Genomic DNA, 25639 nt, shown 5'->3' on the forward strand with positions numbered 1-25639 from the left:
TAGTCTATAGTCTAGTCTATAGTCTAGTCTATAGTCTAGTCTATAGTCTAGTCTATAGTCTAGTCTATAGTCTAGTCTATAGTCTAGTCTATAGTCTAGTCTATAGTCTAGTCTATAGTCTAGTCTATAGTCTAGTCTATAGTCTAGTCTATAGTCTAGTCTATAGTCTAGTCTATAGTCTAGTCTATAGTCTAGTCTATAGTCTAGTCTATAGTCTAGTCTATAGTCTAGTCTATAGTCTAGTCTATAGTCTAGTCTATAGTCTAGTCTATAGTCTAGTCTATAGTCTAGTCTATAGTCTAGTCTATAGTCTAGTCTATAGTCTAGTCTATAGTCTAGTCTATAGTCTAGTCTATAGTCTAGTCTATAGTCTAGTCTATAGTCTAGTCTATAGTCTAGTCTATAGTCTAGTCTATAGTCTAGTCTATAGTCTAGTCTATAGTCTAGTCTATAGTCTAGTCTATAGTCTAGTCTATAGTCTAGTCTATAGACTAGTCTATAGTCTAGTCTATAGTCTAGTCTATAGTCTTGTCTGTCTATAGTCTAGTCTATAGTCTAGTCTATAGTCTAGTCTATAGTCTAGTCTATAGTCTAGTCTATAGTCTAGTCTATAGTCTAGTCTATAGTCTAGTCTATAGTCTAGTCTATAGTCTAGTCTATAGTCTAGTCTATAGTCTAGTCTATATCTAGTCTATAGTCTAGTCTATAGTCTAGTCTATAGTCTAGTCTATAGTCTAGTCTATAGTCTAGTCTATAGTCTAGTCTATAGTCTAGTCTATAGTCTAGTCTATAGTCTAGTCTATAGTCTAGTCTATAGTCTAGTCTATAGTCTAGTCTATAGTCTAGTCTATAGTCTAGTCTATAGTCTAGTCTATAGTCTAGTCTATAGTCTAGTCTATAGTCTAGTCTATAGTCTAGTCTATAGTCTAGTCTATAGTCTAGTCTATAGTCTAGTCTATAGTCTGTCTATAGTCTAGTCTTAGTCTAGTCTATAGTCTCGTCTAAGTCTAGTCTATAGTCTAGTCTATAGTCTAGTCTATAGTCTATTCTATGGTCTAGTCTATAGTCTAGGTCTATAGTCTAGTCTATAGTCCTAGTCTATAGTCTAGTCGAGTCTATAGTCTTAGTCTATAGTCTAGTCTAGTCTAGTCTATAGTCTAGTCTATAGTCTATTCTATAAGTTCCCTAGTCTATAGTCCTAGTCTATAGTCTAGTCTATAGTCTATTCTATAGTCAGTCTATATTCTGTCTATAGTCTAAGTCCTATAGTCTATTCTATAGTCTAGTCTATAGTCTAGTCTATAGTCCCTAGTCTTAATAGGTATAGTCTATAGTCCGAGTGCTATCGTCTAGTCTATAGTCTAGTCTATAGTCTAGTCTATATCTAGTCCTATAGTCTATCTAAAGTCCTAGTCTATAGTCTAGTCTATAGTCCTAGTTGAGTCTATAGTCCTAACTTCCATATAAATTCATACAAACTTCAACTTCCATTTAAATTCATTCAAAATTAACGGATATTTTCTTTACACATTCCTTCAACCATACAGCGCCCTCTATATGTGAATATAAAAAAACAAACGTTTACCAACACTAGACTTCAATCATAAACAAATCCCTTTCTCTCTCTCTCTTGAACACTTCTCCTTTGAAAAACAAATATGGCAACTCTTCTAGCACATGCAGTGTGAGAAAAATTTTACATACTAACAGCAGCCATATTTAATAGAGTATACAACGCCATAATAGACGTGTCGATTTTTCAAGGTGTATATACACCACAGAAAGAGAATAAAGAAGCAAAAAAAGAAATATTTGTTCATCAAAAGAAAATTAATTTTACCAGAAATTTTTTAATGTGTAAAAATTAAAATCAACACAAAAAGCGAAAAAAAAAGTAAAAAACTATAAACACAAACAAATGAGAAAAACTACAGCAACAGAAATAAGAAAAATTTACAATTAAAATACAAACGAAAAAAAGTAGTTGCAAAAAAAAATGTGATAATTACGAAAAACTAAAGAAAAGCCACAAAGAGCAAGAAAATTTATAGAAAGAATATTTTGTTAATAGAAAGAAAAAAACGTTTACCCTGTTTTTACAGCCAAACAAGCAAGCCAGTTGTTAGTTTTAAGGTTATTTTTGTTAAAATGGGTGAGTTTTGTTAGTATTTTACAATTTTCTTTTAAATTTATTTACATTTATACACTTTATCACTAGTTTTAATAAAATTTTTGTTAGTACGCTTGTTAAGCTTAAGCTTCTTGTTAGTGGTGGTGTTCATTACTGTTGTTTCCCACTTTTTTTCGTTGATTTGTAAACAAGTGTCAAAATACAGCCGCTATGTCAGGGATGGATAAGTGCTTATAATATAAAATGAAATGTTAACCTTTAAAAGAATTTTGAAACCTTTTCTGATGCAAATCTGTCAAAAAAAACCGAGATTTTAATTTACTTTTCTCAACAATTTCCAGCGGAAGCCGTTGCCTCTACCTCCACAGCAGCTGCTACCCAAGACATGCTGGTCAAACTATCCACAGATGGGGTGCCCAAACTTTTCTGTCCCGTTTGCAATAAAGCTCTCGTCTCTCTAGCCGGCTATGTGAAGCACGTCAAAAAACATGAACCCCCTGGCGGCTTTATATGCCGCTACTGCGAAGCCCGTTTCTGCTCCGATGAAGAGCTAAAAAAGCATCGTGAATCTGAACATACCACTATAGCATGTCGCCTATGCAAGACAGCCACTTTTACCAATGAGGACGACTATCGAGCTCACATACGCGACATACATCAGGGTGTTGATCGCGAAATATTTAAATGTGAAAAATGTGGAGCCGCCTATAAGACTATCGATCCCTATCGTCGTCACATGGAGACAGAGTGTGGCCGTATTAAACCCTATAAATGTGATAAATGTCCCATGGCTTTTGTAACGAAATATAATTTAAAACAACATTTGGATAATCACTCGGGAGAATTGAAATTTTGTTGCAGTTATTGTGGCAGGAATTTTAAGCAGAAGGCCAGATTGGTGGAGCATGAGAGGACACATACGGGAGAGAAGCCGTATACTTGCGATGTAAGTACAAAGATTAAGAAGAAGCAGTTTTTCATTTCCCTGAAAAATTAAAAATTTATCAAAAATAATCAAAATTTAACTTTTAATTCGCTGAAAACAGTAATGCGAATTTTCGCTAGAAGTTCGAATTTTCACCAAATATTCAAAATTTCACTAGAAATATGAAATTTCGCTAAAAATTTTAAATATTATTAGAAATTCGAAATTTCACTACAATTTAAAAATTTAATTGGAAATTTCACTAATTCGATATTTCACTAAGAATTCGAAATTTCTCTACAAATTTGAAATATCTCTGGGAATTCGAAATTTCACTTGTAATTCGTTATTTCACTAAAATTAAAAATTTCAATAGAAATTCGTTATTTCACTAGAAATTCAAAATTTCACTGGAAATTTAAAATTACACTAGAAATTCAAAATTTCACCAAAAAATCCGAATATCACTAAAATATCAAAATTTTACTAGAAAAGCAAAATTTCACTAGAAATTCAAAATTTCACTAGAAATTCAAAATTTCACTAGAAATTAAACATTTTACTAAAAATTTGAATTTCACCTTAAATTCACATAAAAATTAAAAGTTTTCACTAAAATTTCGAAATTTTTAATTAAAAATTTTTATTTTATTAAAATTTTTAAACTTTTTCCTTTCAATTTCCCTCCCAGGTTTGTGGCAAAAGTTTTTCGCATCGCGAAAGTATTGTAACACATTCTTCCATTCATACCGGAATACGTTTGGTAGAGTGTCGCGGTTGCAGTTCAAGATTTTCATGTTATTCCAATCTCATCAAACATCGCCGCAATCGCCCGGATACTTGTGGTTTACCCGAATTCGATCCACCCAGAAATCGTATTAGAAAACATACTTCCAGAAGTAAGTTGCGCAAAAAAACACTCATTACATTCTAAAACAAACAATAATCATATTTTGCATTTATCCAGTTCCAGCCACCTTAAATCCCACTTCGGAAATCAAAGTGGTAAATGTTAATAAAATTATTAAACCCGATGATCAGGTCAAAGTTCAAGCCCTAAAAAAGGAAACACCCAATAAACCCACCAGCAGTAAGCCACCGAAAATAAAACCTACCGCACGTAAACGTACTGGACTTGGACCATCGCCATCAACAACAGCACCAACTTTACGTAAGCGTACACCACGGAAAAAGGCCATTAGTTTGGAGGTAGTCGATACTAAAGAGGATGCTGATGACTTCAAGGTAGAGGAACTTGAAGATGAAGACATGGATGATGATGATGAGGATTATCTACCATTGAAGCCAAAACAAAAACCGGAGGAGATCAAATCTATTTTAGAAGAGACCAGTGAAATTCCTTTGCCAGATAAAACCTTGTTAAATCAAACCAGTACCCAATGGTCGGATGATAGTGAGGATGAATATGTGCCGGACTTTGAACCGGCCGATACAGACACAGAAGAGGAGGAGGATGATAAAGATTTTAAAATACCAATGCCTGACATTAAGCTAGAAAACGATGATGATGAGGCTGAAGATGAAGTGGCCATAACCACCAATATACAAATAGAACCTTTAGGGGAATTTGAGTATACACGCATGGATTCCTATACAGCTGAGGTGAAGTATGAAGATGAAAAGGATAATTTGTTTGATGAAAAAGATCGCATTTTGGAGCATTTGTTAAATGAAAATGATTATACTACTTTGGAGGAGGGAGAGCCAGGTGGTGTTTATGATGAAACAACCAGCAAAACGACAAAACGTAAAAGATCATCACGTAAAGCTAAAGATTCCTTGGATTCTGAAGATATATTAAAAGAGACCGAAGTAGCGTTTATCAAATTTGAGGATAGTGATGATGTAGAGGAACCTGGAGAAGATATTTTACAAGAGGGACAACAAGTAAGATAATTACTCCTTAATTATACACAAATATTTGTATTTTTTTTTAAATTTTAGCTCTTAGAAGTCACCAAGGATGATATAAAAGATTGTTATGTTTTACTAGAGGATATTACCAACTGCTTCCCCTCCTTAAAGGAAACGGCCAGTGTTAAGGTACCACGCAATTTCCAACCCTTTTTCTCGAAATCGGAAAAAATCAAAAAGTTTATTAAAAAGCGTGGCAAGTACCGCCCTAGACGCCCGAAAAATGAGGCCGGTTCTGATGATGATAGCAAATCTGGCCAAGGTAAATCTTATCGTTTGGCTTCGATATCAGCCAAACAACTGAGAGAGCGCATGAAGTTGCTGAAGAAACGTGATAAATCTTGGAAATGTCCTGATTGCATAAAAATCTATTATATGCGCAAACCTTATGAGAAACATTTACGTGAAGATCATAAAAAATCCGAAGATTTTATTAAGGAAATATTCAAAAATGAACTGGAAGAAGTACAGACCAATGATGTGTTCAAATGTCATATATGCGATAAAATCTATTTGATGGAAAAACGTTTGCTATCGCATATACCCAAACATGGTCCGGATGGCACTTTAATACACAAGTGTCCCTGTTATTGTACTTTATACTTTAAAACACGTGAAGAGGCGACGGCTCATGCCCAGGATAAGCATAAGGATATGTTGTGGTGTGAAATATGTGAGAAATTTATGACCGGCTGTGATGCTCTCAAATCGCATAAGGCACGCATTCATGGCGGTAATAGGGATTATAAAAATAATCGTAATTTGATTTGTATGAAATGTGGCAAGAAATTTTTGGGTCGTACCCAACTTACCGATCATGAGCGTTCGGATTGTGGTCGTTTGCCTTTGTATCAGTGTCAGGAATGTGGCAAATGTTTAACCACAGCGGGTATACTTAAAACCCATATGTTATTGCATAGTGATGCTAGACCTTATCAGTGTGATAAATGTGGTAAAACATTTAAGATTAAGGCCCAATATAAGACACATATAAAATACGCCCATACCCAAGAGAAGCGCTTTAAGTGCCATGTAAGTTGTTTATATAATTTATTAAGAACAAAAATGAATTGTGGTTTTAATTGTTTGGTGTTTTTTACAGCTTTGTCCCAAAGAGTATCCTTATCGTGAGAGTCTTTTGACCCATATGTCAGTGCATACAGGCATTAAACGTTTTATGTGCAATGGTTGTGGTAAACGTTTTACTTGTGTTTCCAATCTGCAGGCTCACCGCAAGGTTCAGGCAGAAACTTGTGGTCAATTACCCTTAAATGCCAAGGCTACTCAATATATGGGTGTACAAAAGGGTAATTTGTTAATGGGTGCCAAACCAGAGCCGGGTTTGGATTATGTAGAGACGCGCACCTTTATAGCCAAAAATGTTATTACCCATGATTCACCCATGGCTATAGAGCTTAATAATCAAGCGCGTAACATGCAACAGGATGGCTCTTTGAGTGATGGCATTCCCTTGAACTATGTAACCTCGGGTTCTGAAATTATACTCATGTATAATAGAGATTAATTATGTTATTTATAATATTTTTTAAAAAAATTAAGGTTTATTTAACTAGCAACTAGTTTTATTTACAGATTTAAAATCTGTATTTGCAAACATAAATATAAAATTCGTAAAAAAAATTTAAACTCAATTTTTTTTATTTTTTTTTTTAGCATAATAGGTTTTGTTTTCTTTTATTGTTTTCGCTTTAATATATAGAAAATGTAATAGATTTTTTTCTTAAAAAAGAAAAAAAATATTAAACAAAAAAAGGAAACTAAACTTTAGAAATGAATAACAAATTTTTATTATAATGCAGGAAGTATATATATTTTTTGGGGGGATATAGTAAAATGTTAATAAAAAGAAAAATATGTAAATATATTTAGTCCTTGTCAACAGTTTCAAACTGTAAGGACAATTTTTCTTTTGTTACAACAAACCTTTATTTTATTTTCGTTCTTTAAACCACAATCATCATTGGTTTTCTTTTAATAATCATCACCCCGTGAAACAATTTCTTTACAAGAGGGACGCAACATAATGGTATGTTCGTATTGAGCGGTATAACATCCCTTAATATCGCACAATGGTGGATAAGCCTCCACAACACCCTTATCGCACAGATCCTTCAAAGCCATTTGATATTTAGTGGCGCCAGCACGATCCAACCAACGTTTACAGAAAGCCAAAGTACCAAAGTTTTTATTAATGGTACTCAAGAGTTTGCTAGAAGATTGCAAACGCAATGGCACGAAGGGTGCTTCGAAGTTCTTCATGTAATGGGAACAGTCCATATCGTCATGTACCAAACCACGACCAGTTGAACCGAAAGTTTCAATGGCATAAAATTCGTTTTCTTCCATTCGAGTTGAGTCGCCACCCTTGACGATGGGTACAGTTTTGCCGGAGTGAATGCCTGTTAAATTGCGGAAGGTGAAAGAGAGAATCTAGTTAAAAAATGTTATAAGGAGGATCGAGGAAGTTAAAAAAATATAAACGGAAAGTTTTTCTTTATTTTTTGTTAGAAAGTATTCTAAAGAGAATTTCCAGCACGATCGAATAGCAAAGTTTTGAAGAGAATCATTTCATCACGATCGGTTTGAAAGTGTTTCAAAGAGAATCAGTTCGGCACGATCGGTTCGAATGTTTTAAATACAATCTGTTCTGTATAATCGATTCGAAAAGGTTTTTAAAGATGATCTTTTTAGCACAATCGGATTGAAAATGTTTTAAAGAGTTTCAGTTTAGAATGATTGTCATGATTTTTTGAGTAGAATCACTTAAGCAAAAATGTTTTAAGCTCAATTAGTTTAGCGGGATCAGTTCTTTATGATCAATTCGAAAATGTTTAGCATGATTGGTTTGAAAATTTTAAAAACAGATGAAAAATTAACACAATCGATCGCTTCAAAAATATTTTAAGGACAATAAGTTCACTATGATCAGTTTCAAATTGTTTAGAACAGGAAAAAAAGAGAACCACTTCAGCACGATAGGTTCAAAAATTAAGGACAATCAATTCTGCAAGATCGGTTTCAAAATGTTTAAAAATGAATCAATTCAGCACGATCGTTTTGCAAGTGTTTTAAGGACCATTAGTTCAGCATGATGGGTTTCAAAATTATAAAAAAAAAGAATTAAAGGAGAATCAGTTCCGCATGAAAATAATAAGACAAAGTTTCTGAGCACGATCATGTTAAAAAAGTTTAAATCGATCGGGAATCACTTCACCACGATTGGTTTGAAAATATTTTAAGGACAATCAGTTCAAATGTTTAAAAAATGAAAAAAAGATAATCAATTCAGCACGATCAGTTCGAAAATATCTTAAGGAGAATCAGTTCTGCACGATCGGTCCGAAAATGCCACAAAAAGTGTATAACCACTTTTAAGAACGATCATTTTAAAAATGTTCTAAAGATTAAAATAGTCTACAGCGTAATCGTGCTCCCTAAATAATAAAAAAAATTATAAAAGTTACATCTACTTACGATAAGGACTAATGGAATGACCATTCAAATTACGTATCGCCTTAATAGGATACGTTTTGCCGTCCAATTCAATTTCATAGGATTCCATAACTTCCTGAATAGCAGCGCCAATATCGCATAGACGTACATCAATACCAGCTTCCTTGATACCAGTATTGGTGGCATCTTTAACGGCCTGCAACAAAGGATCATATTTGTTGTTGAACGTCAGCGTAAAGGCACAATCAATAATGCGTCCCTTGATGTGTGTACCAAAATCAATTTTGCACACATCATCATATTGCAAAACGGTAGTATCACCAGCATTTGGTGTGTAATGGGCAGCACAATGATTGAGAGAGCAACCGGTGGGGAAGGCCAAACCGGCTTCCAAACCATTTTCGCCTATTAATTTGCGAGCAGTATTTTCGAGTTCTTCACAGATTTGTATCATGGACATGCCGGGTTTAATATAACGTTGCATATACTGACGAGTCTGTCTATGGGCTTCGGCCGCTTGACGCAGTTCCTGATAGATATCATTATGAGCACGATCTAGGGCACGTTTTTCCTCGGAAGTGAAACGATTGGCGGCTACGGTATCATCAGGTAAATGTTTGGGTTTAGGGTGATGCATAATTTCACCCTCGGGGAAATTGCCATCGGGGAATAGTTCGGAAATGGGTATGGAGGGTGGTTCGGTTTGTACCTTTTTCTGGTTCTTATTTTTGTTTTTATTCTTTTTCTTATTGCCCGACTTCTTTTCGCCTTCGGCGCCGCCGGCTTCACCATTTTGTTCAGGTTTGTCCGCTTCAGTACCGGCTGTTTCACCCTCTCCACCATCGGCCGCTTTCTTGGCAGCAGCTTCAGCTATTTATTAGAAAAAAATATATTAGAAATGTTCTTTTTGTTGCAGTTGCATGAGTTGGATTTACCTTGTCTCAATTTCTTATTATTTGGTTTAGGTTTCTTTTGTTTTTTAACCTCTTCTTGGGGTGCTGCACTACCGGAGACCTCATTGGCTTCGACAGCTTTTTCAACATTTGAGGGCACATTGCCATCAACTTTAGTTTCCTCCACGGCGGACATAATGTTATTTAGGTTGTTTTTTATTTATTTAACAAAAATATAAAATTATTTCAATTATTTGTACTAATCAACAACCGTACAAATGCAATTTCTTGATAAAAGGAAGAAAAAAACGAACACGAGTTTTTTTCTTCAAACCAAATGACAGCAAAAAAAAAAAGAGAAAAAGAAACGTTTAACAACACTATCCCAAAAAAAAAACAGACGAAGAAAAACACAACACTTAGCAGCACTGAATAAAACATAAACAAAAATTATAAATTTTATTTAAAAACATTCTAATTTATATTTTCAAATTTGTTAAAAATATTACAAATTATATAAAATTATAGTTTTATAATTTTAACGCATTTTAAAGTAAATTTCTTTAAATTTATTAATGGCAGTATTCATATATGAGTAAGTGTTGGAAAAATTGTATTTTTATCACTTTGCAACACCGAAACAATGTCATGAACACAGACATTCTTCTACCACAAATGACATTTTTTGTATATTTTGTAAACAAATCAGCAGAAATATTAAAAATTTTTAATAAAATTCCTTTATTTTAAAAAATCTATAGAATATTTCTTTAAAAATGGATGATATATTCTTTCCCACGCAAAAATCTAACAATCTCAACGATTCCGATGAGGTGGATTTGAAATTTTTCGATTCTCACCATGAACACAATAAAACCACCAGCGAAAGTAGTCAAAATTCAGACTCAGACAATAAACCAGAAGATGGCAAGGATTCAGATCATAAAACCGAACATATGACGGCGGTTAAAAGGGAGCAAACAGAAAATAAAGAAGATTCGGAGGATCAACAGTGTGTAAGTCGTAAACAAAAGTCCAAAAAGGAATTGGAAGAGGAGGAAAGAGAAAAAATGCAGTAAGTTGTTGGGTTTAAGGAGAAAAATTCACAAATTTATTAAATATTCCAAAATTACTAGGGTTTTGGTGTCCAATTTCACCGAAGAACAGCTCGATCGCTATGAAATGTATCGACGTTCGGCTTTTCCTAAAGCGGCCGTCAAAAGACTTATGCAAACCATTACCGGCTGTTCGGTTTCACAAAATGTAGTTATTGCCATGTCCGGCATAGCCAAAGTGTTTGTGGGTGAAATAGTGGAAGAAGGTAAGTTGGTTTATACAAGATTTTGTTCTGAAGTTAAAACTTTTATGTTGTTTTTTCTTAGCCTTGGATGTCATGGAAGAAATGGGTGATACTGGCGCCTTGCAACCCAAATATTTACGTGAAGCTGTACGCCGTTTAAGGCAACGCAATCGTATGCCTATAGGCAAATTTCAGAAACCTTATTTTAGATTGAATTGATTTCATTTTAGTTTATTTTTTAGACTTATAGTTTTAATTTTTCAATAATTTCATGAATTAAACTGCCAGTTTTAAGTTGAATTTAATAAAAAACAACAAATATTTTCTAAGAAATCTTAAGATATTTTAATCAAATAACAAAAAGGGATTTTTGTCAAAAAAAAAACTATTTTTTAGCAATTTTAGATATTTTCACTAAAAACAAAAAAAGTAAACACTTTGCCTTCTAAGAAAATCCTTTAAATTCCATCAGCTCTTCAACAAAACAACTATTTATTAGTTAATTATAATACACAGAAACATATCTGCATATAATTTTTTATTAAAATAACGTTATTTCATAAAAATTTCAATAAAATAGTTATTTATCTTTAACATCTACAAAAAATTAAACGAAATCGTATTTTTCCCTCTGTTGTTTGTTTACAAATGGCTTTTGACATTTGTTTTTTTTTTTTTTTTTGCAGAATAAGAAAAAACCAAACTTCAAATTCCTAACGGTAGTTCTTGTTTAGTTTTGTTATATTTTTTTCAGTGAAAAGCAAGTGAAGTTTTTGTAAGTGATAAAAATTAAAATAAATGTTAATAAAATATAAAATTTTAATGAAAAAAATGAAAATTAATATAAAATATTAGTGAAACAACATAAAGTATATGAAATTTTCTTAAAAAAGTAAGTAAATTCTTAAAAATAACACAAAATAAATGTGGTGGAAAAAATAGAGGGCTGCTGTTAGTGCTTTTGCTAATTGCTTTTAATACAGCAATAACAATGGATTTTTGTAAATTTTATTCATAATTAATAATATTTTAAGGTAATTCTTCAATTAATCAATGGAATTTATGTTTATTGTTGTTTTTAAAACAAAAATTTGCAATTTATTTGGCGACCTAAAAATTGCCAGGAAATTGTACAGTGTTGCTGCTTAGAGCGATTAGTTTAGGTTTTAAGCGTTTTTAAGTGCTTATTTAAAAACAAATTTAATTTAATTTAAATTAAAGCTTCATTAAGCGAATAAAAAAGAAAGTTATGATTTATTTTGCAAAAAAATCATTAACATCACTATAGTATTATTAAAAAATCAATATTTTAGATTTTCTCTACAAAATATGTTAAGTTAAAAATGATTTAACAAATTTTACTAAAGAATACCTACTTCTTAATTATAATTTCTTTTCAAATTGCAAATACCTATTTACCCTGTTTCAATTCCATTTCCATTGGAATGAGCGACAAATTGTTAAGGTATTAAATATTATTTAACAAATTTATTTGAGAACGCTTTTCTAATACGGATTCTATTGTAATTTAAAATTTTTAATGTGTTTCAATTCCATTTTCTATGGGAACTTTTGATAAACTATAAAATTATCTAGCCCGTTCCCTTTATTTAATATTAATAATGTTTTTTATACTTATTTTTCTTCTAGCTCTAGAAAATAATTTTGTTCCATTGCCATTTTCATAGGAATGGGCAACAAAATGCTAAAGATTAAAGTTTTATTAAAAAAAATTTTGTTAAGAATACTTTTTTATCATGATTTCTATTGAAATTACAAAATATTTATTGTGTTTCCACTCCATTTTTAATAGGAACGTTTGATAAACTATAGAATTTGTGTTTCATTGCCATTTTCATAGAAATGTGCTATAAATTGTTTCATTATTAAAAAGTATTTAACAAATTTTAGTTAAGAAAACTATTCTGATATGATTTCTATTGAAATTTAAAAATTTTACAATGTTTCAATTCCATTTTCTATAGGATCGTTTAATAAAATTTAAAATTTTATAGAACGTTTCCATAAATTTGTGTTAATAACAAATTTTCGAACTTTATTTTCTAGTAGACGTGACATATTAGTTTGTTTCATTGCCATTTTCATAGGAATGGACGACAAAATATAAAAGTATTAAAAAAAATTAACAAATTTAAGTAACAAATACTTATGTGATATGATTTCTATAAAAGTAGAAAATATTTACTGTTTTTCAATTCCATTTTCTATAGGAATGTTGGGAAGAATATTAAAATTTGTGGCATTTTTTAAGAAATTAGTGTTAACAATTTTCTTTACGATTAGCTAAAGCAGATAATTTTGTTCCAATTCCATTTTTATAGGAATGTCTAAAAAAATTTAATTTAAAATTAAATATTTAAGAAAATTTTAATAGAACCTGTTTCTATTTGGATTTATTACTAAAATTACTTATGTTTCAATTCCATTTTCTATAGGAACGTTTGACCAAAAGCCAGGTTTTGTCAAAATTTTATTAAATCTACAGTTTCAGCTCTAATTTTCTATCAAAACAAAACCAATTATATCCTTAAAATTAGATTTTAATTGAATAGTTTCAGGAATCACACAAGTAACCCCAAAACTTACTTTTGGTAAACAAGATTTCAAATTTTATTGTAATTGTTCACATGCTATAATTTTATTTCAAATTAGGTGCAAATCTAGTTTTTTTTTTTTTTTTGCATGAAAATATTGTATAAATTGTCAAATTTTAGTATATCTCTCAATTTCAATCATTCCCTTTTATATAAATGTAAAATAACTTCATCTCTGAATATTTCCATATCCACCGGCTGCTTAGGTTTCAATTCCTTCCAGCACAAATTATAGGCGGGTGGTGGTTCATCCTCTGGACTATAGTCTGCTTCATTTTCTGTTACATGAGTTAGAGTAGATAATTTACGTTCCAATTTTAGTTTCCAACTATCCAAATGATAAGCAAAAAATTTTCCGGTAGCAAAATATATAATTTCGATATAACTGATAATACTAAAGCCATACATAAGAGACATAATGCCGCCAAAACGATCTGTAAAAGTTTAAAGTTACATATAACATAAATAGTTTAAAACGAGAGTCTCTAATTACTTAATAAAACCACCCAATCGCCCACAATATCCATTTCTGTAGACAAAACATAAAGTTGCTTGAAATATAGCTTAACTATAGCCAAAGGTTTTGCATTAGTAAGACCTTTTCTGAAATTCAAAAAGACAAAAAAGCATAACGAACTTATCAAAAGTATAAACTAAAATCCTATAACAAATCTCATTATTAAGTCTCTCCAGGCTTTCTCTCCAGACTTTCTTTTAATTAATCGATTAGGTAAACTTACAATATCCCATGACTATAAGCTTGTCCATATGTTGGTCTCATAGTCATATCATTAACTTCCAGATTAAAATCAACACCATTACAATTCGGTAAACATTGTGGACATCTGTGTCCAGTGGTAAAATCATCCTGTATATCTTTACCATTTTCATGAACATATTCAAAAGTATTCCAACCATACCAAATGGCACGCCAATTTATTAAACAGGGTAAATCTAAAAAATTACAATATGTAATTGTTTTATTAGTGGCCGCCATAGGTGGTGTAACACAGCCACAATATTTCAGCATAGAATCCATGCGACATATAAGCAGACATTCATCGATAGAGTAATAGGATCTAAAATTTAATATGAACATTTTTAAATGAAAATTTTTTATTATTTTGATTTCTATAATTACTGATTTAGTAACTTTTGTCCCTCATCTGGAAAGTAGCAGTTACGTACTTCGGGCGCAAACTGTCTTACACTTTGGGTGGAACCGAAGAATTCCGGTTCTATGGGTACTTCTACTATGGTATTATAATCAACTAAAATTTCTCCTATACGATTTGATTGTATGGTAGCATAATCTTCCCGGGGGAAAATGTAAAGCTGTTGAATATGTTTTAAAATATTTGTTTAAAAATCGTGTTTTAGCAGAAAAAAAGTGTTTCAGTGAAATCAAAATTTTGTGAAAATTTAGTGTTTGTGACCAAAAATTGCAAATAGTGCACACATTTTTACGCCAGTAAATAGAAATAAAAAGAAAAAATATGGACTCAATAGCAAGAAGCAGCATCGTATGCAGTAAATTCATCAACATAAAAGTAATTGAAAATAAAAAGAAGAAAGTAATGCCTACAAGGTCTTATGCAGTAATCCAGTAAAGTAAAAGTAATTTGAAATAAAAAGAAAACAAAAAACAATTTTCCAAATTCTTACCTGAAATGCTGTATTATGAAATTCTGTTATGGTAAAATCTTCCGGTGAACTACGCAAAACAAATTGTATAGAATTCAATATAGAATTGGATTGAAATTTGATTTTCTCCGCATTCTCAGCAAACCGATTATCAGCCTCACGGGTTTTCCTTCAAACACAAGTGAACATTTAATAGAACATTTAAAACTCTACTTACTACAACTTACTCATCTATGGAATAACCTCTTCTATTATAATTAAACATACAGCATACACTCGATGACGTTAAACGTTTATTGAAATAATCTCTAGTGTTAATTTCTTCACCGTATATAGTGCCACGTATAACTAAATTTCTACAATCTGGTGCTAATATCTTCAAATAATCACGTATCGGATAATCGGTAGTATTAAACATAAAAGTGAAAATTTTATCCAAACGATGGAGTATGGTTAAATTGAGCGATAAATTGTCATGCGGAAAGATATAGAAACCTTTGAGATTGAGTAAATGTTGAGCCATTTCGGGAATTGTTTGAGCCAAATAGTAGGGTTTATAGCGTTGTTGCTGTTCAAAGCTGTTAAGTGGAAGAGAGAAAGAGAGAGAAAAGGAAACATACATATGTGAAGGTCATGCTCAATATAATTCGCTTATTATTAATTATAATTTTAATATATTTTATATTATTAATTTTTAGTGATTAAGTTAATCTAGTATTTAAGTTATCTTTGAAGGTGTTGTTAACTTAATTAACTGAAAGAACTGATAATATATGTATAATGAATAGAGCTCTATACAGCTGTCGTACTAACGGTCCCAATATAGCTGACGAAAAGGAGTAAAATGTTTTCTGAAATCTCATTCAATGTCCTGCTCTATATGAGGAAGTGTGGTTCTTCATTTAGCTCATCAATATAATTGAGTGTGGAGCTCTTGTGATCCGAAGTAAGATCGCAGGTGCTGGAGCTTCACTCAGCCTTTCATTATAATTTTTAAGGAATATTGAATGTCAGTTGTATGTCGGATATCAATCTGAGGATTATTTTAGCTCCATTTCGCGAATTATCACCGATCTAAATAATTGCAGAGAACTTGTCACTACATAATTGCATCGATTTTACCAGATTAATCTTGCTCGCCGATATATTACGTAAATTATTAGATGTTACTGAATGGAATTTTCCTCTTGTATAGGCTTTTTAGTCTATATCCGATATATTAATCATTTAAACACAAACCTTTTGAGGCTTAATAATTCTTTTTATCATTTCAATTTCATGCCTGCATAACATTTCTTGAACATGAACTTCTTGAAATTATTCCCTTTGCAATAATCCAATTAATATGCAGACCACATACAAATGCAAATAAAATAACTATCAATTTGAACTGGATTATTTGTGGGGCTCGTATTGTATTCTCACAACAAATACTCTTTATATAAGGTCTTATCAGTTCTAACTCATTTTTCCATACACGAGCACACTTAAACAGCTAATTGTATGTGTTGAAATATGGTTATAATCGTATACATATCTCTTCCTAAGAAATGCCCATAGTTTATTATTGTTTCAATTTCATTCAAAATGTTTTGGATTCGTTATCTTTTACCCAAGGAAATCCTATAAAAACTATGCGTACATTTGCAACATAGACTATTTGTCGAAAGTACGCGTAACATGAAGTATTTAACCATCGCTTTGGTGGTGGCCATTTTTGGTTTGGCCACTGTAACGGCTGCTAACCAAAAAGTACGTTACGATAACTATCATGTCTATCAATTGCAACCTGAAACTAAACAACAATTGGAGGTTCTTAAGAAATTGGAAGGAGCCGCAAGTTCTTACATTTTCTTGGATGGTGTACACTATTTGAACTCAAAGATTCATGTTGTTGTAGCTCCTCAAAGTGTGCCAGAATTCGTTGGAACTTTGATTAAGAACTCGGTACCCTATACACTTGTGGATACTAATGCTCAAGCTTCTTTGGAAGATGATATTGTAGCTGATCCCAAGAGACGTACTGGTGACTATACCTGGGAGGAATATCATGAATTGGAAGATACCTACAGTTGGTTGCACTCTTTGGAAGCTAAATACCCTAATGTGGTTTCAGTGTTTGTAGCTGGTAAAACTTATGAAGGACGTGATATTTTGGGTGTTAAGATTTCTTATGGTCCTGGCAAGAAAGGTATCTTCTTGGAAGGTGGTATGCATGCTCGTGAATGGATTGGCCCCGCCACTACTACCTATATACTCAATCAATTGTTGACCAGTGAAAATAAGGAAGTACGCATGATTGCTGAAAGTTTCGATTGGTATGTTGTCCCTCATGCTAATCCTGATGGTTATGTCTTCACCCACACCACCAATCGTTTATGGCGTAAGACTCGTACTCCTTATGGCGAGTGCTTTGGTGCTGATCCCAACCGTAACTGGGACTTCCATTGGAATGAAGTTGGCGCTTCGGACAATCCCTGCACTGATACCTATGCTGGTCCTTCTGCTTTCTCCGAAATTGAAACCAAATCATTGGCTGACTTCATTGCTACTGAATTGAAGGGTAAAATCTTCTTGTTTGTTTCCTTCCATTCCTATTCGCAATTGTTGTTGTTCCCCTATGGTCATACCGGAGAATTGCCACCCAACTATAGTGATTTGAAACGTGTATTTGATGTTGCCATTGATGCTGTCTCTCAACGTTATGGTACCAAATATACTGGTGGTAATATTTATGATGCCATCTATCCTGCTGCTGGTGCCAGTCTTGATTGGGCTTATGGTACTCAAGATGTTAAATACGCCTACTGCTATGAATTGCGTCCTTCTTCGACTGCTTTCTGGACTGGTTTCAAATTACCTGCTTCACAAATTATACCCACCGGTGAAGAAACTATGGATTCTTTAATGGCCATGATCAAGGAAGCTGGTATTACAAAATTCATGTAAATTATTGATTTTAAATAAAAACGAATATTTTTTTATACGAAATTTAAAAACCAAATTAATGTGTGTTTTTTAAAATAGTGTTAAAAATATGGTCCTACGAGCCCCATTTCAAAAGTTAGCAAAGTTTTGTAGCTTTTCTTTGACAACACCTTCATTTTGTTCGTCTAATAACTTTTCCTCTTCCGTCATTGTTGTTGCCATTTCTAATTTTAACTTTAAATTGTATAAAAGGGTTGTAAATCATTGCAAAAATTTAGCTTCTTATCAATATTTTTTATTACTTTTAAAAATTTCGCTTTCTTTTGGAAAATCATGGTTTTGTTATCATGATTAGTTTAGAAAAATTTATGATCATATTAATCCACACGATATTTAGTTTATACTGGTCAGTTAAAAACTTATGTTTCGTACGTTTGGACTTACAATCTTATCACTTTACTTTTGTTTAATTAAAATGATTTATAACTAAAGTTAATTGATAAAATTTATGATTAAAGATTTTATATACTGATCAAATAATTCCCATAGTAAAATGTTTAAAAAGTGTGTCTTGAATCTTTAAGTGTTTTTTTTTCAAAGAAAACAGAAGTTTTAGAGATAAGTTCAAGAAATAATATTTAATTTGGGATTTCCCAAAACCGATAAGAAAAATATATGAAATAAATATTTAACCATTAAAATTGTCTAACTGTGAGAATAAACTTTAAAAAATTAAATTTAATTTTCACAAACATTACCTCCCTAATGACAAATAATGATTTAATACTCCTATCACGTGATTAAGAACAAATCTTTAAGAAAATATTGCATGAATTTTTTCTCTAGTTAATTAATATACAAAAATTTTGATTAATTTAATATCTAATAGGGTTAAAAGGTCATATAATATATTCAAATAATTGCAATTATTCAATACTACTGCTAGTATGTAACTATTTTTAATGCAAAATATTTTTTTAAAATTATGCAATAAATCTAGTAAATGTAATTACTCTTATGAAATTAAATTCATGCAAGTATTATGAAAATTGTTGTTTATTTTGAAAGTGTTTTACAAACTAAAATTATAATTTATTGGTGTTAATTGTTGGCTATCTTGAACTGAACGTAGGGAATTTTTTAAAAATTACTATTAAACTTTAATATTTTCATTCTGTAGAGTATTTCTATGTCAACAATTACATGTTTAACTACCTTAAGCGATAAATATTTTAATCTTATCAATTTGCCTTAATCGTTTTCCAATAAAAGGGGAAATTGGGGAAAATATTTAAAATAAATTAAACAGAGACGTGGAATATATTTTGCTAAAAAAAGGAAATAAACAGAGCTAGAACAAAACCAGAACAGAACTTGAACAAAAATGGAAATGAACTAGAACAAAACAATAACAGAACTAGAACAGAAATAGAACAGAATAAGAACAGAACTAAAACAGAAATAGAACTGAACTAGAACTGAACTAGAACTGAACTAGAACTGAACTAGAACTGAACTAGAACTGAACTAGAACTGAACTAGAACTAGAACTTAACTAGGACTGAACTAGAACTGAACTAGAACTGAACTAGAACTGAACTAGAACTGAACTAGAACTGAACTAGAACTAGAACTTAACTAGGACTGAACTAGAACTAAACTAGAACAGAACTAGAACAGAACTAGAACTAGAACTAGAACTGAACTAGAACTGAACTAGAACTGAACTAGAACTGAACTAGAACTGAACTAGAACTGAACTAGAACTGAACTAGAACTGAACTAGAACTGAACTAGAACTGAACTAGAACTGAACTAGAACTGAACTAGAACTGAACTAGAACTGAACTAGAACTGAACTAGAACTGAACTAGAACTGAACTAGAACTGAACTAGAACTGAACTAGAACTGAACTAGAACTGAACTAGAACTGAACTAGAACTGAACTAGAACTGAACTAGAACTGAACTAGAACTGAACTAGAACTGAACTAGAACTGAACTAGAACTGAACTAGAACTGAACTAGAACTGAACTAGAACTGAACTAGAACTGAACTAGAACTGAACTAGAACTGAACTAGAACTGAACTAGAACTGAACTAGAACTGAACTAGAACTGAACTAGAACTGAACTAGAACTGAACTAGAACTGAACTAGAACTGAACTAGAACTGAACTAGAACTGAACTAGAACTGAACTAGAACTGAACTAGAACTGAACTAGAACTGAACTAGAACTGAACTAGAACTGAACTAGAACTGAACTAGAACTGAACTAGAACTGAACTAGAACTGAACTAGAACTGAACTAGAACTGAACTAGAACTGAACTAGAACTGAACTAGAACTGAACTAGAACTGAACTAGAACTGAACTAGAACTGAACTAGAACTGAACTAGAACTGAACTAGAACTGAACAAGAACTGAACTAGAACAGAACTAGAACTGAACAAGAACTGAACTAGAACTGAACAGAACTGAACTAGAACTGAACTAGAACTGAACTAGAACTGAACTAAGAACTGAACTAGAACTGAACTAGAACTGAACTAGAACTGAACTAGAACTGAACTAGAACTGAACTAGAACTGAACTAGAACTGAACTAGAACTGAACTAGAACTGAACTAGAACTGAACTAGAACTGAACTAGAACTGAACTAGAACTGAACTAGAACTGAACTAGAACTGAACTAGAACTGAACTAGAACTGAACTAGAACTGAACTAGAACTGAACTAGAACTGAACTAGAACTGAACTAGAACTGAACTAGAACTGAACTAGAACTGAACTAGAACTGAACTGAACTACTGAACTAGAACTGAACTAGAACTGAACTAGAACTGAACTAGAACTGAACTAGAACTGAACTAGAACTGAACTAGAACTGAACTAGAACTGAACTAGAACCGAACTAGAACTGAACAACAACTGAATTAGAACTGAACTGGAACTGAACTAGCTAGAACTACAACTGTACTACAACTGTACTAGAACAGAACTAGAACTGAACTAGAACTGAACTAGAACTGAACTAGAACTGAACTAGAACTGAACTAGAACTGAACTAGAACTGAACTAGAACTGAACTAGAACTGAACTAGAACTGAACTAGAACTGAACTAGAACTGAAGAACTGAACTAGAACTGAACTAGAACTGAACGAACTGAACTAGAACTGAACTAGAACTGAACTAAACGACTAGAACTGAACTAGAACTGAACTAGAACTGAACTAGAACTGAACTAGAACTGAACTAAACCTGAACTGACTAAACTGAACTAGAACTGAACTAGAACTTAACTAGAACTGAACTAGAACTGAACTAGAACTGAACTAGAACTGAACTAGAAACTGAACTAGAACTGAACTAGAACTGAACTAGAACTGAACTAGAACTGAACTAGAACTGACTAGAACTGAACTAGACTGAACTAGAACTGAACTAGAACTGAACTACAACTGAACTAGAACTGAACTAGAACTGACTAGAACTGAACTAGAATACTGACTAGAACTGAACTAGAACTGAACTAGAAGTGAACCTAGAACTGAACAAGAACTGAACAAGACTGAACAAGAACTGAAACAAGAACTGAACAGAACTGAACCAGAACTGAACAGAACAAGAACTGAACAAGAACTGAACTAGAACTGAACAAGAACTGAACAGGAACTGAATTAGAACTGAACTAGAACTGAACTAGAACTGAACTAGAACTGAACGAGAACTGAACAAGAACTGAATTAGAACTGAACTAGAACTGAACAAGAACTGAACAAGAACTGAACAAGAACTGAACAAGAACTGAACAAGAACTGAACAAGAACTGAGCAAGAACTGAACAAGAACTGAACTAGAACTGAACTAGAACTGAACTAGAACTGAACTAGAACTGAACTAGAACTGAACTAGAACTGAACTAGAACTGAACTAGAACTGAACTAGAACTGAACTAGAACTGAACTAGAACTGAACTAGAACTGAACTAGAACTGAACTAGAACTGAACTAGAACTGAACTAGAACTGAACTAGAACTAAGCTAGAACTGAACTAGAACTGAATAAGAACTGTACTAGAACTGAACTAGAACTGAACTGAACTAGAACTGAACTGAACTAGTACAGAACTAAAACATAAATTGAACAGTAGAACATAATAGAACAGTAGAAATTTGTAACCACCTAATTAATGCCTTATGGTAATAAAACAAAAATAAAAACAGAGCTAGAACTGAACTACAACAGAAATAGAAGAAAATTTCGTTAGTTGCATTTCGTATTTGTTAATCTATTCCTTTGCTAGTAAAGTAATTACGAACCAATTAATTATATTTTTGAACATAAATTTGTAACTTTATAAATTAACATTTGAACGTCACAAAAATCATGAAGTAAAAATTATGAAAATATTAAACCAGACACAAGCACTTATAAACATACAAACAAATGTACGTACGTATAAAATAAGATTTATTTTTATAATGTATTAAATTTATGATTTGTGTTATAAAAGGATTTATTTTGATTGAAAAGAAACGACGTGTAAGACGAACGATAAGAAACCAAAATATTGCAATTCTTAAAGATAGCCAACGCTAGTCAATGTAGAGGAAATTCAAAACAAGAAATAATATTTGAAAATTTACAACCTTTATTTATACAACTTCGATATTTGTATAATAGACAAATTTTAAACAAAACACTTGTTATCTTGTTGTTGTTGTTGCCGTAATTATCAATTTAACCCAGTCAAAGCTCTATGGGTTGCAGTTTTATTTGAATTTGTTAAGAAATGCCAACAGTTTGCTATAAAAGTTTTGTTCTGGGCCCTAGAACAACATTCGCTTTGGCGATTACAACTAAGCAACAACAATGGCATTTTTTAAATTTAACCTAATTTTGGGCTTGTGTCTTTTGGCCGTTGCCTGTCAGGCTGAACGTGCTCGTTATGACAATTATCGTGTGTATAGAACTACCGCTTCGAGTGAGGCTGAATTGGAAGTTTTGAAAAATTTGGAAGGTGCTTCGGATTCTATAATGTTCTTGGATGGCATACACAGTATTAATAAACCCATTAATGTGGTGGTAGCTCCTCATAAGGTACCTGATTTCTTGGAAATTATGGGTACCAGTGAGGTGGAATATGAATTGATTGAGAGCAATTTGCAAAGTCAATTGGAAGATGATGAAGAACAAGTGGCTAAATCTAATCCTCTATCTCGTTCGGTTTCGTACAACTGGAATCAATACTATGAATTGGAAGATACCTACAAATGGTTGCAACAATTGGCTGTTGAATATCCCGGTGTTGTGACTTTAATTGAAGGCGGCAAGACCTATCAGGGACGTTCGATTTTGGGTGTTAAAATCTCCAAGAGTAAATCGGAAAAGCCTGGCATCTTTATTGAGGCCGGTATACATGCTCGTGAATGGATTGCTCCCGCCACTGCCACCTATTTGATCAATCAATTGTTGAACTCTAATGTGGCCAGCATTAGCCAAGTGGCTGACAACTATAACTGGTATATTTTCCCTCATGCCAATCCTGATGGTTATGTTTACACCCACACCAAAGATCGTATGTGGCGTAAGACTCGTACTCCTTATGGCAGCTGTTTTGGAGCTGATCCCAATCGTAACTGGGGCTTCCAATGGAATGTTGTGGGTTCTAGCAACAATCCCTGCTCTGATACCTATGCTGGTCCATCTGCTTTCTCGGAAATTGAAACTCGCTCCTTGGCCGATTACCTTAAAACTTTGGAGGGTAAAATCTCTCTCTACATTTCCTTCCATGCCTACTCTCAGTATTTACTCTTCCCTTACGGTCACACCGCTGAATTGCCACCCAACTATAAGGATTTGAAACAAGTTTTCGATGTTAGTATTGCCGCCATCAATAAACGTTATGGCACCAAATACACTGGTGGCAACATTTATGATGCTATCTATCCCGCTTCGGGCGCCTCTGTGGATTGGGCTTATGAAAATGTTGGCACCAGAATGGCCTACTGCTATGAATTGCGACCTTCCTCCAACTCTTTCTTGGTTGGTTTTAAACTACCAGCTTCGCAAATTGTTTCCACTGGTGAGGAAACTGTTGACTCTATTGTTGCCATGGTTAACGAAGTCCAAAAATTGGGTTACTTCAAATAAATTATGTCTTATACATTCCATGTAAATTGTATAAATAAAACGTTATTAGAGAATTATTAAACGAATTATTATACCACTGTTTTTCTTACTTTTACACCACTTGAACATTTGTTTGGAAAGCCTTAAAGCAAAGTGTGACCCATATATTGGTTTTATCTTATTATTTTCTTACTAATTAAAATTGTATTGTCTGAAGCTCTTAAAGATTATACAAAAATGTAAATAGGTTTTGTTTGTGAGTTACAAATTAACTGCTGGATGACTATTGACTATTTGTAATAAGGTGAAAATCGTATTAGTAATCAGAACTACTTAGATCCGAACTAATACTGAACTGGAACTGAACTAGAAGTGAACCAGCAGTGAACTAGAACTGAACTAGAACTGAACTAGAACTGAACTAAAACTGAACTAGAACTGAATTAGAACTGAGCTAGAATTAAACTAGAACTGAACTAGAACTGAACTAGAACTGAACTAGATCTGAACTAGAACTGAACTAGAACTGAACTAGAACTGAACTAGAACTGAACTGAACTAGAACTGAACTAGAACTGAACTAGAACTGAACTAGAACTGAACTAGAACTGAACTAGAACTGAACTAGAACTGAACTAGAACTGAACTAGAACTGAACTAGAACTGAACTAGAACTGAACTAGAACTGAACTAGAACTAGAACTGAACTAGAACTGAACTAGAACTGAACTAGAACTGAACTAGAACTGAACTAGAACTGAACTAGAACTGAACTAGAACTGAACTAGAACTGAAGTAGAACTGAAGTAGAACTGTACTAGAACTGAACTAGAACTGAACTAGAACTGAACTAGAACTGAAATATATGTACGTTTTTATTTCGATCCTTGAATACTTACACCTTTTCCGCGAACCTTAATACTTTTTCACGACTCAACTTATTAGCACTACAAACGGCCACACCTGGAAAAGGAGTGTTCGAAACATGAACCATATTAGTGGACATATGCACCTCTGTTGGCTGTTGAATATATTGTACAATCAGCGTTATTATTATAAAATGAGTCCAAATTATTACAGCAAATATAAAAACTGTCCAAATAAATCTGAAAATTTTATTAAAATATGGATCATGTTTTGAAATTTTGAACCTTCTTCTTTATAAGCCCATTTACCTGGCATATTTGAACCGTGTATAGTACAGCAACAAACGCAGGCCATGTATGGCACTCTCGTTTAGAAAATCTTTTAAATGTTTGTTTTTCAATAAAAAGCCAAACATGTCCTTTTAACAACTGTTAAGATGTCAATTAGTGTTATGACTTTTATAGGAAAACGTTAGAGAGTATTGTAGGATATAAATCATTTCAATGTTTAAAAGGACTTAATTTGTACTGGCAGGTGGTAATTTTGTTTGATATTTAAATAACAGGTGTCAATATAATTGATTATGTTGGGAGAGGAATGAATGACAACATAAGATTTAGAAGGCAAACTTAAATGGAACTGCACTGAAATAGAAGTGAACTAGAACAGAACTAGAACTGAACTCGAACAGAACTAGAACAGAACTAAAACTGAACTAGGACTGAACTAGAAGTGAACTAGAAGTGAACTAGAACTGAACTAGAACTGAACTAGAACTGAACTAGAA

At 32.6% G+C, this 25639-nt stretch overlaps 6 protein-coding genes across 6 annotated transcripts; 4 read left to right on the forward strand and 2 right to left on the reverse strand.

The window, feature by feature from the left end:
- The first annotated feature begins 1712 nt into the window (after positions 1-1712).
- LOC119601830 (zinc finger protein 699) lies at positions 1713-6636 on the forward strand. Its single transcript, XM_037953013.1, has 6 exons — positions 1713-2152; positions 2473-3077; positions 3748-3955; positions 4024-4964; positions 5022-6023; positions 6094-6636. Exons 1-6 carry the CDS (start codon positions 2149-2151, stop codon positions 6514-6516), a joined length of 3183 nt encoding a protein of 1060 aa, XP_037808941.1. The 5' UTR covers positions 1713-2148; the 3' UTR covers positions 6517-6636.
- A 139-nt stretch (positions 6637-6775) lies between these two features.
- Positions 6776-9710, reverse strand: LOC119601831 (methionine aminopeptidase 2B). Its single transcript, XM_037953014.1, has 3 exons — positions 9401-9710; positions 8487-9335; positions 6776-7411 (listed from the first exon to the last, which is right to left on the reverse strand). Exons 1-3 carry the CDS (start codon positions 9552-9554, stop codon positions 6984-6986), a joined length of 1431 nt encoding a protein of 476 aa, XP_037808942.1. The 5' UTR covers positions 9555-9710; the 3' UTR covers positions 6776-6983.
- A 291-nt stretch (positions 9711-10001) lies between these two features.
- LOC119601807 (transcription initiation factor TFIID subunit 11) lies at positions 10002-10991 on the forward strand. Its single transcript, XM_037952987.1, has 3 exons — positions 10002-10433; positions 10495-10679; positions 10741-10991. Exons 1-3 carry the CDS (start codon positions 10135-10137, stop codon positions 10875-10877), a joined length of 621 nt encoding a protein of 206 aa, XP_037808915.1. The 5' UTR covers positions 10002-10134; the 3' UTR covers positions 10878-10991.
- Positions 10992-13411: 2420 nt separating this feature from the next.
- On the reverse strand, positions 13412-25267 carry LOC119601806 (sodium channel protein Nach). Its single transcript, XM_037952986.1, has 8 exons — positions 25161-25267; positions 24900-25091; positions 15145-15495; positions 14939-15086; positions 14415-14608; positions 14014-14352; positions 13767-13876; positions 13412-13707 (listed from the first exon to the last, which is right to left on the reverse strand). The coding sequence occupies exons 1-8, from the start codon at positions 25265-25267 to the stop codon at positions 13412-13414; spliced, it is 1737 nt and encodes a 578-aa protein (XP_037808914.1).
- LOC119601838 (zinc carboxypeptidase A 1-like) lies at positions 16551-17921 on the forward strand. Its single transcript, XM_037953024.1, has one exon. The coding sequence runs from the start codon at positions 16598-16600 to the stop codon at positions 17864-17866; it is 1269 nt and encodes a 422-aa protein (XP_037808952.1). The 5' UTR covers positions 16551-16597; the 3' UTR covers positions 17867-17921.
- On the forward strand, positions 22675-24072 carry LOC119601837 (zinc carboxypeptidase A 1). The gene has a single exon (XM_037953023.1). It carries the CDS (start codon positions 22726-22728, stop codon positions 24004-24006), a length of 1281 nt encoding a protein of 426 aa, XP_037808951.1. The 5' UTR covers positions 22675-22725; the 3' UTR covers positions 24007-24072.
- Positions 25268-25639: the final 372 nt, after the last annotated feature.

This window comes from Lucilia sericata, unplaced genomic scaffold, assembly GCF_015586225.1.
Source record: "Lucilia sericata isolate MDLA Ls3-8-SP2 unplaced genomic scaffold, ASM1558622v1 Contig000192F_arrow, whole genome shotgun sequence".
NCBI classification, from domain to species: Eukaryota; Metazoa; Arthropoda; class Insecta; order Diptera; family Calliphoridae; genus Lucilia; species Lucilia sericata.

What these genes read in the sequence shown, in the direction of transcription:
- LOC119601838 (XM_037953024.1), top strand. Translation starts at nt 16,598, where the DNA reads ATGAAGTATTTAACCATCGCTTTGGTGGTGGCCATTTTTGGTTTGGCC.
- LOC119601806 (XM_037952986.1), bottom strand. Translation starts at nt 25,267, where the DNA reads ATGTTTGGCTTTTTATTGAAAAACAAACATTTAAAAGATTTTCTAAAC. An exon ending in ACACGGTTCAAATATGCCAG is followed by an intron (nt 25,092 to 25,160) that starts GTAAATGGGCTT and finishes TAAAATTTTCAG; the next exon opens with ATTTATTTGGACAGTTTTTA. An exon ending in GGACAAAAGTTACTAAATCA is followed by an intron (nt 14,353 to 14,414) that starts GTAATTATAGAA and finishes ATTAAATTTTAG; the next exon opens with ATCCTATTACTCTATCGATG.
- LOC119601807 (XM_037952987.1), top strand. Translation starts at nt 10,135, where the DNA reads ATGGATGATATATTCTTTCCCACGCAAAAATCTAACAATCTCAACGAT. An exon ending in GAGGAAAGAGAAAAAATGCA is followed by an intron (nt 10,434 to 10,494) that starts GTAAGTTGTTGG and finishes CAAAATTACTAG; the next exon opens with GGTTTTGGTGTCCAATTTCA. An exon ending in GGGTGAAATAGTGGAAGAAG is followed by an intron (nt 10,680 to 10,740) that starts GTAAGTTGGTTT and finishes GTTTTTTCTTAG; the next exon opens with CCTTGGATGTCATGGAAGAA.
- LOC119601837 (XM_037953023.1), top strand. Translation starts at nt 22,726, where the DNA reads ATGGCATTTTTTAAATTTAACCTAATTTTGGGCTTGTGTCTTTTGGCC.
- LOC119601830 (XM_037953013.1), top strand. An exon ending in TAGAAAACATACTTCCAGAA is followed by an intron (nt 3,956 to 4,023) that starts GTAAGTTGCGCA and finishes GCATTTATCCAG; the next exon opens with TTCCAGCCACCTTAAATCCC. An exon ending in TTTTACAAGAGGGACAACAA is followed by an intron (nt 4,965 to 5,021) that starts GTAAGATAATTA and finishes TTTAAATTTTAG; the next exon opens with CTCTTAGAAGTCACCAAGGA.
- LOC119601831 (XM_037953014.1), bottom strand. Translation starts at nt 9,554, where the DNA reads ATGTCCGCCGTGGAGGAAACTAAAGTTGATGGCAATGTGCCCTCAAAT. An exon ending in TAATAAGAAATTGAGACAAG is followed by an intron (nt 9,336 to 9,400) that starts GTAAATCCAACT and finishes TCTAATAAATAG; the next exon opens with CTGAAGCTGCTGCCAAGAAA. An exon ending in TCATTCCATTAGTCCTTATC is followed by an intron (nt 7,412 to 8,486) that starts GTAAGTAGATGT and finishes GCAATTTAACAG; the next exon opens with GCATTCACTCCGGCAAAACT.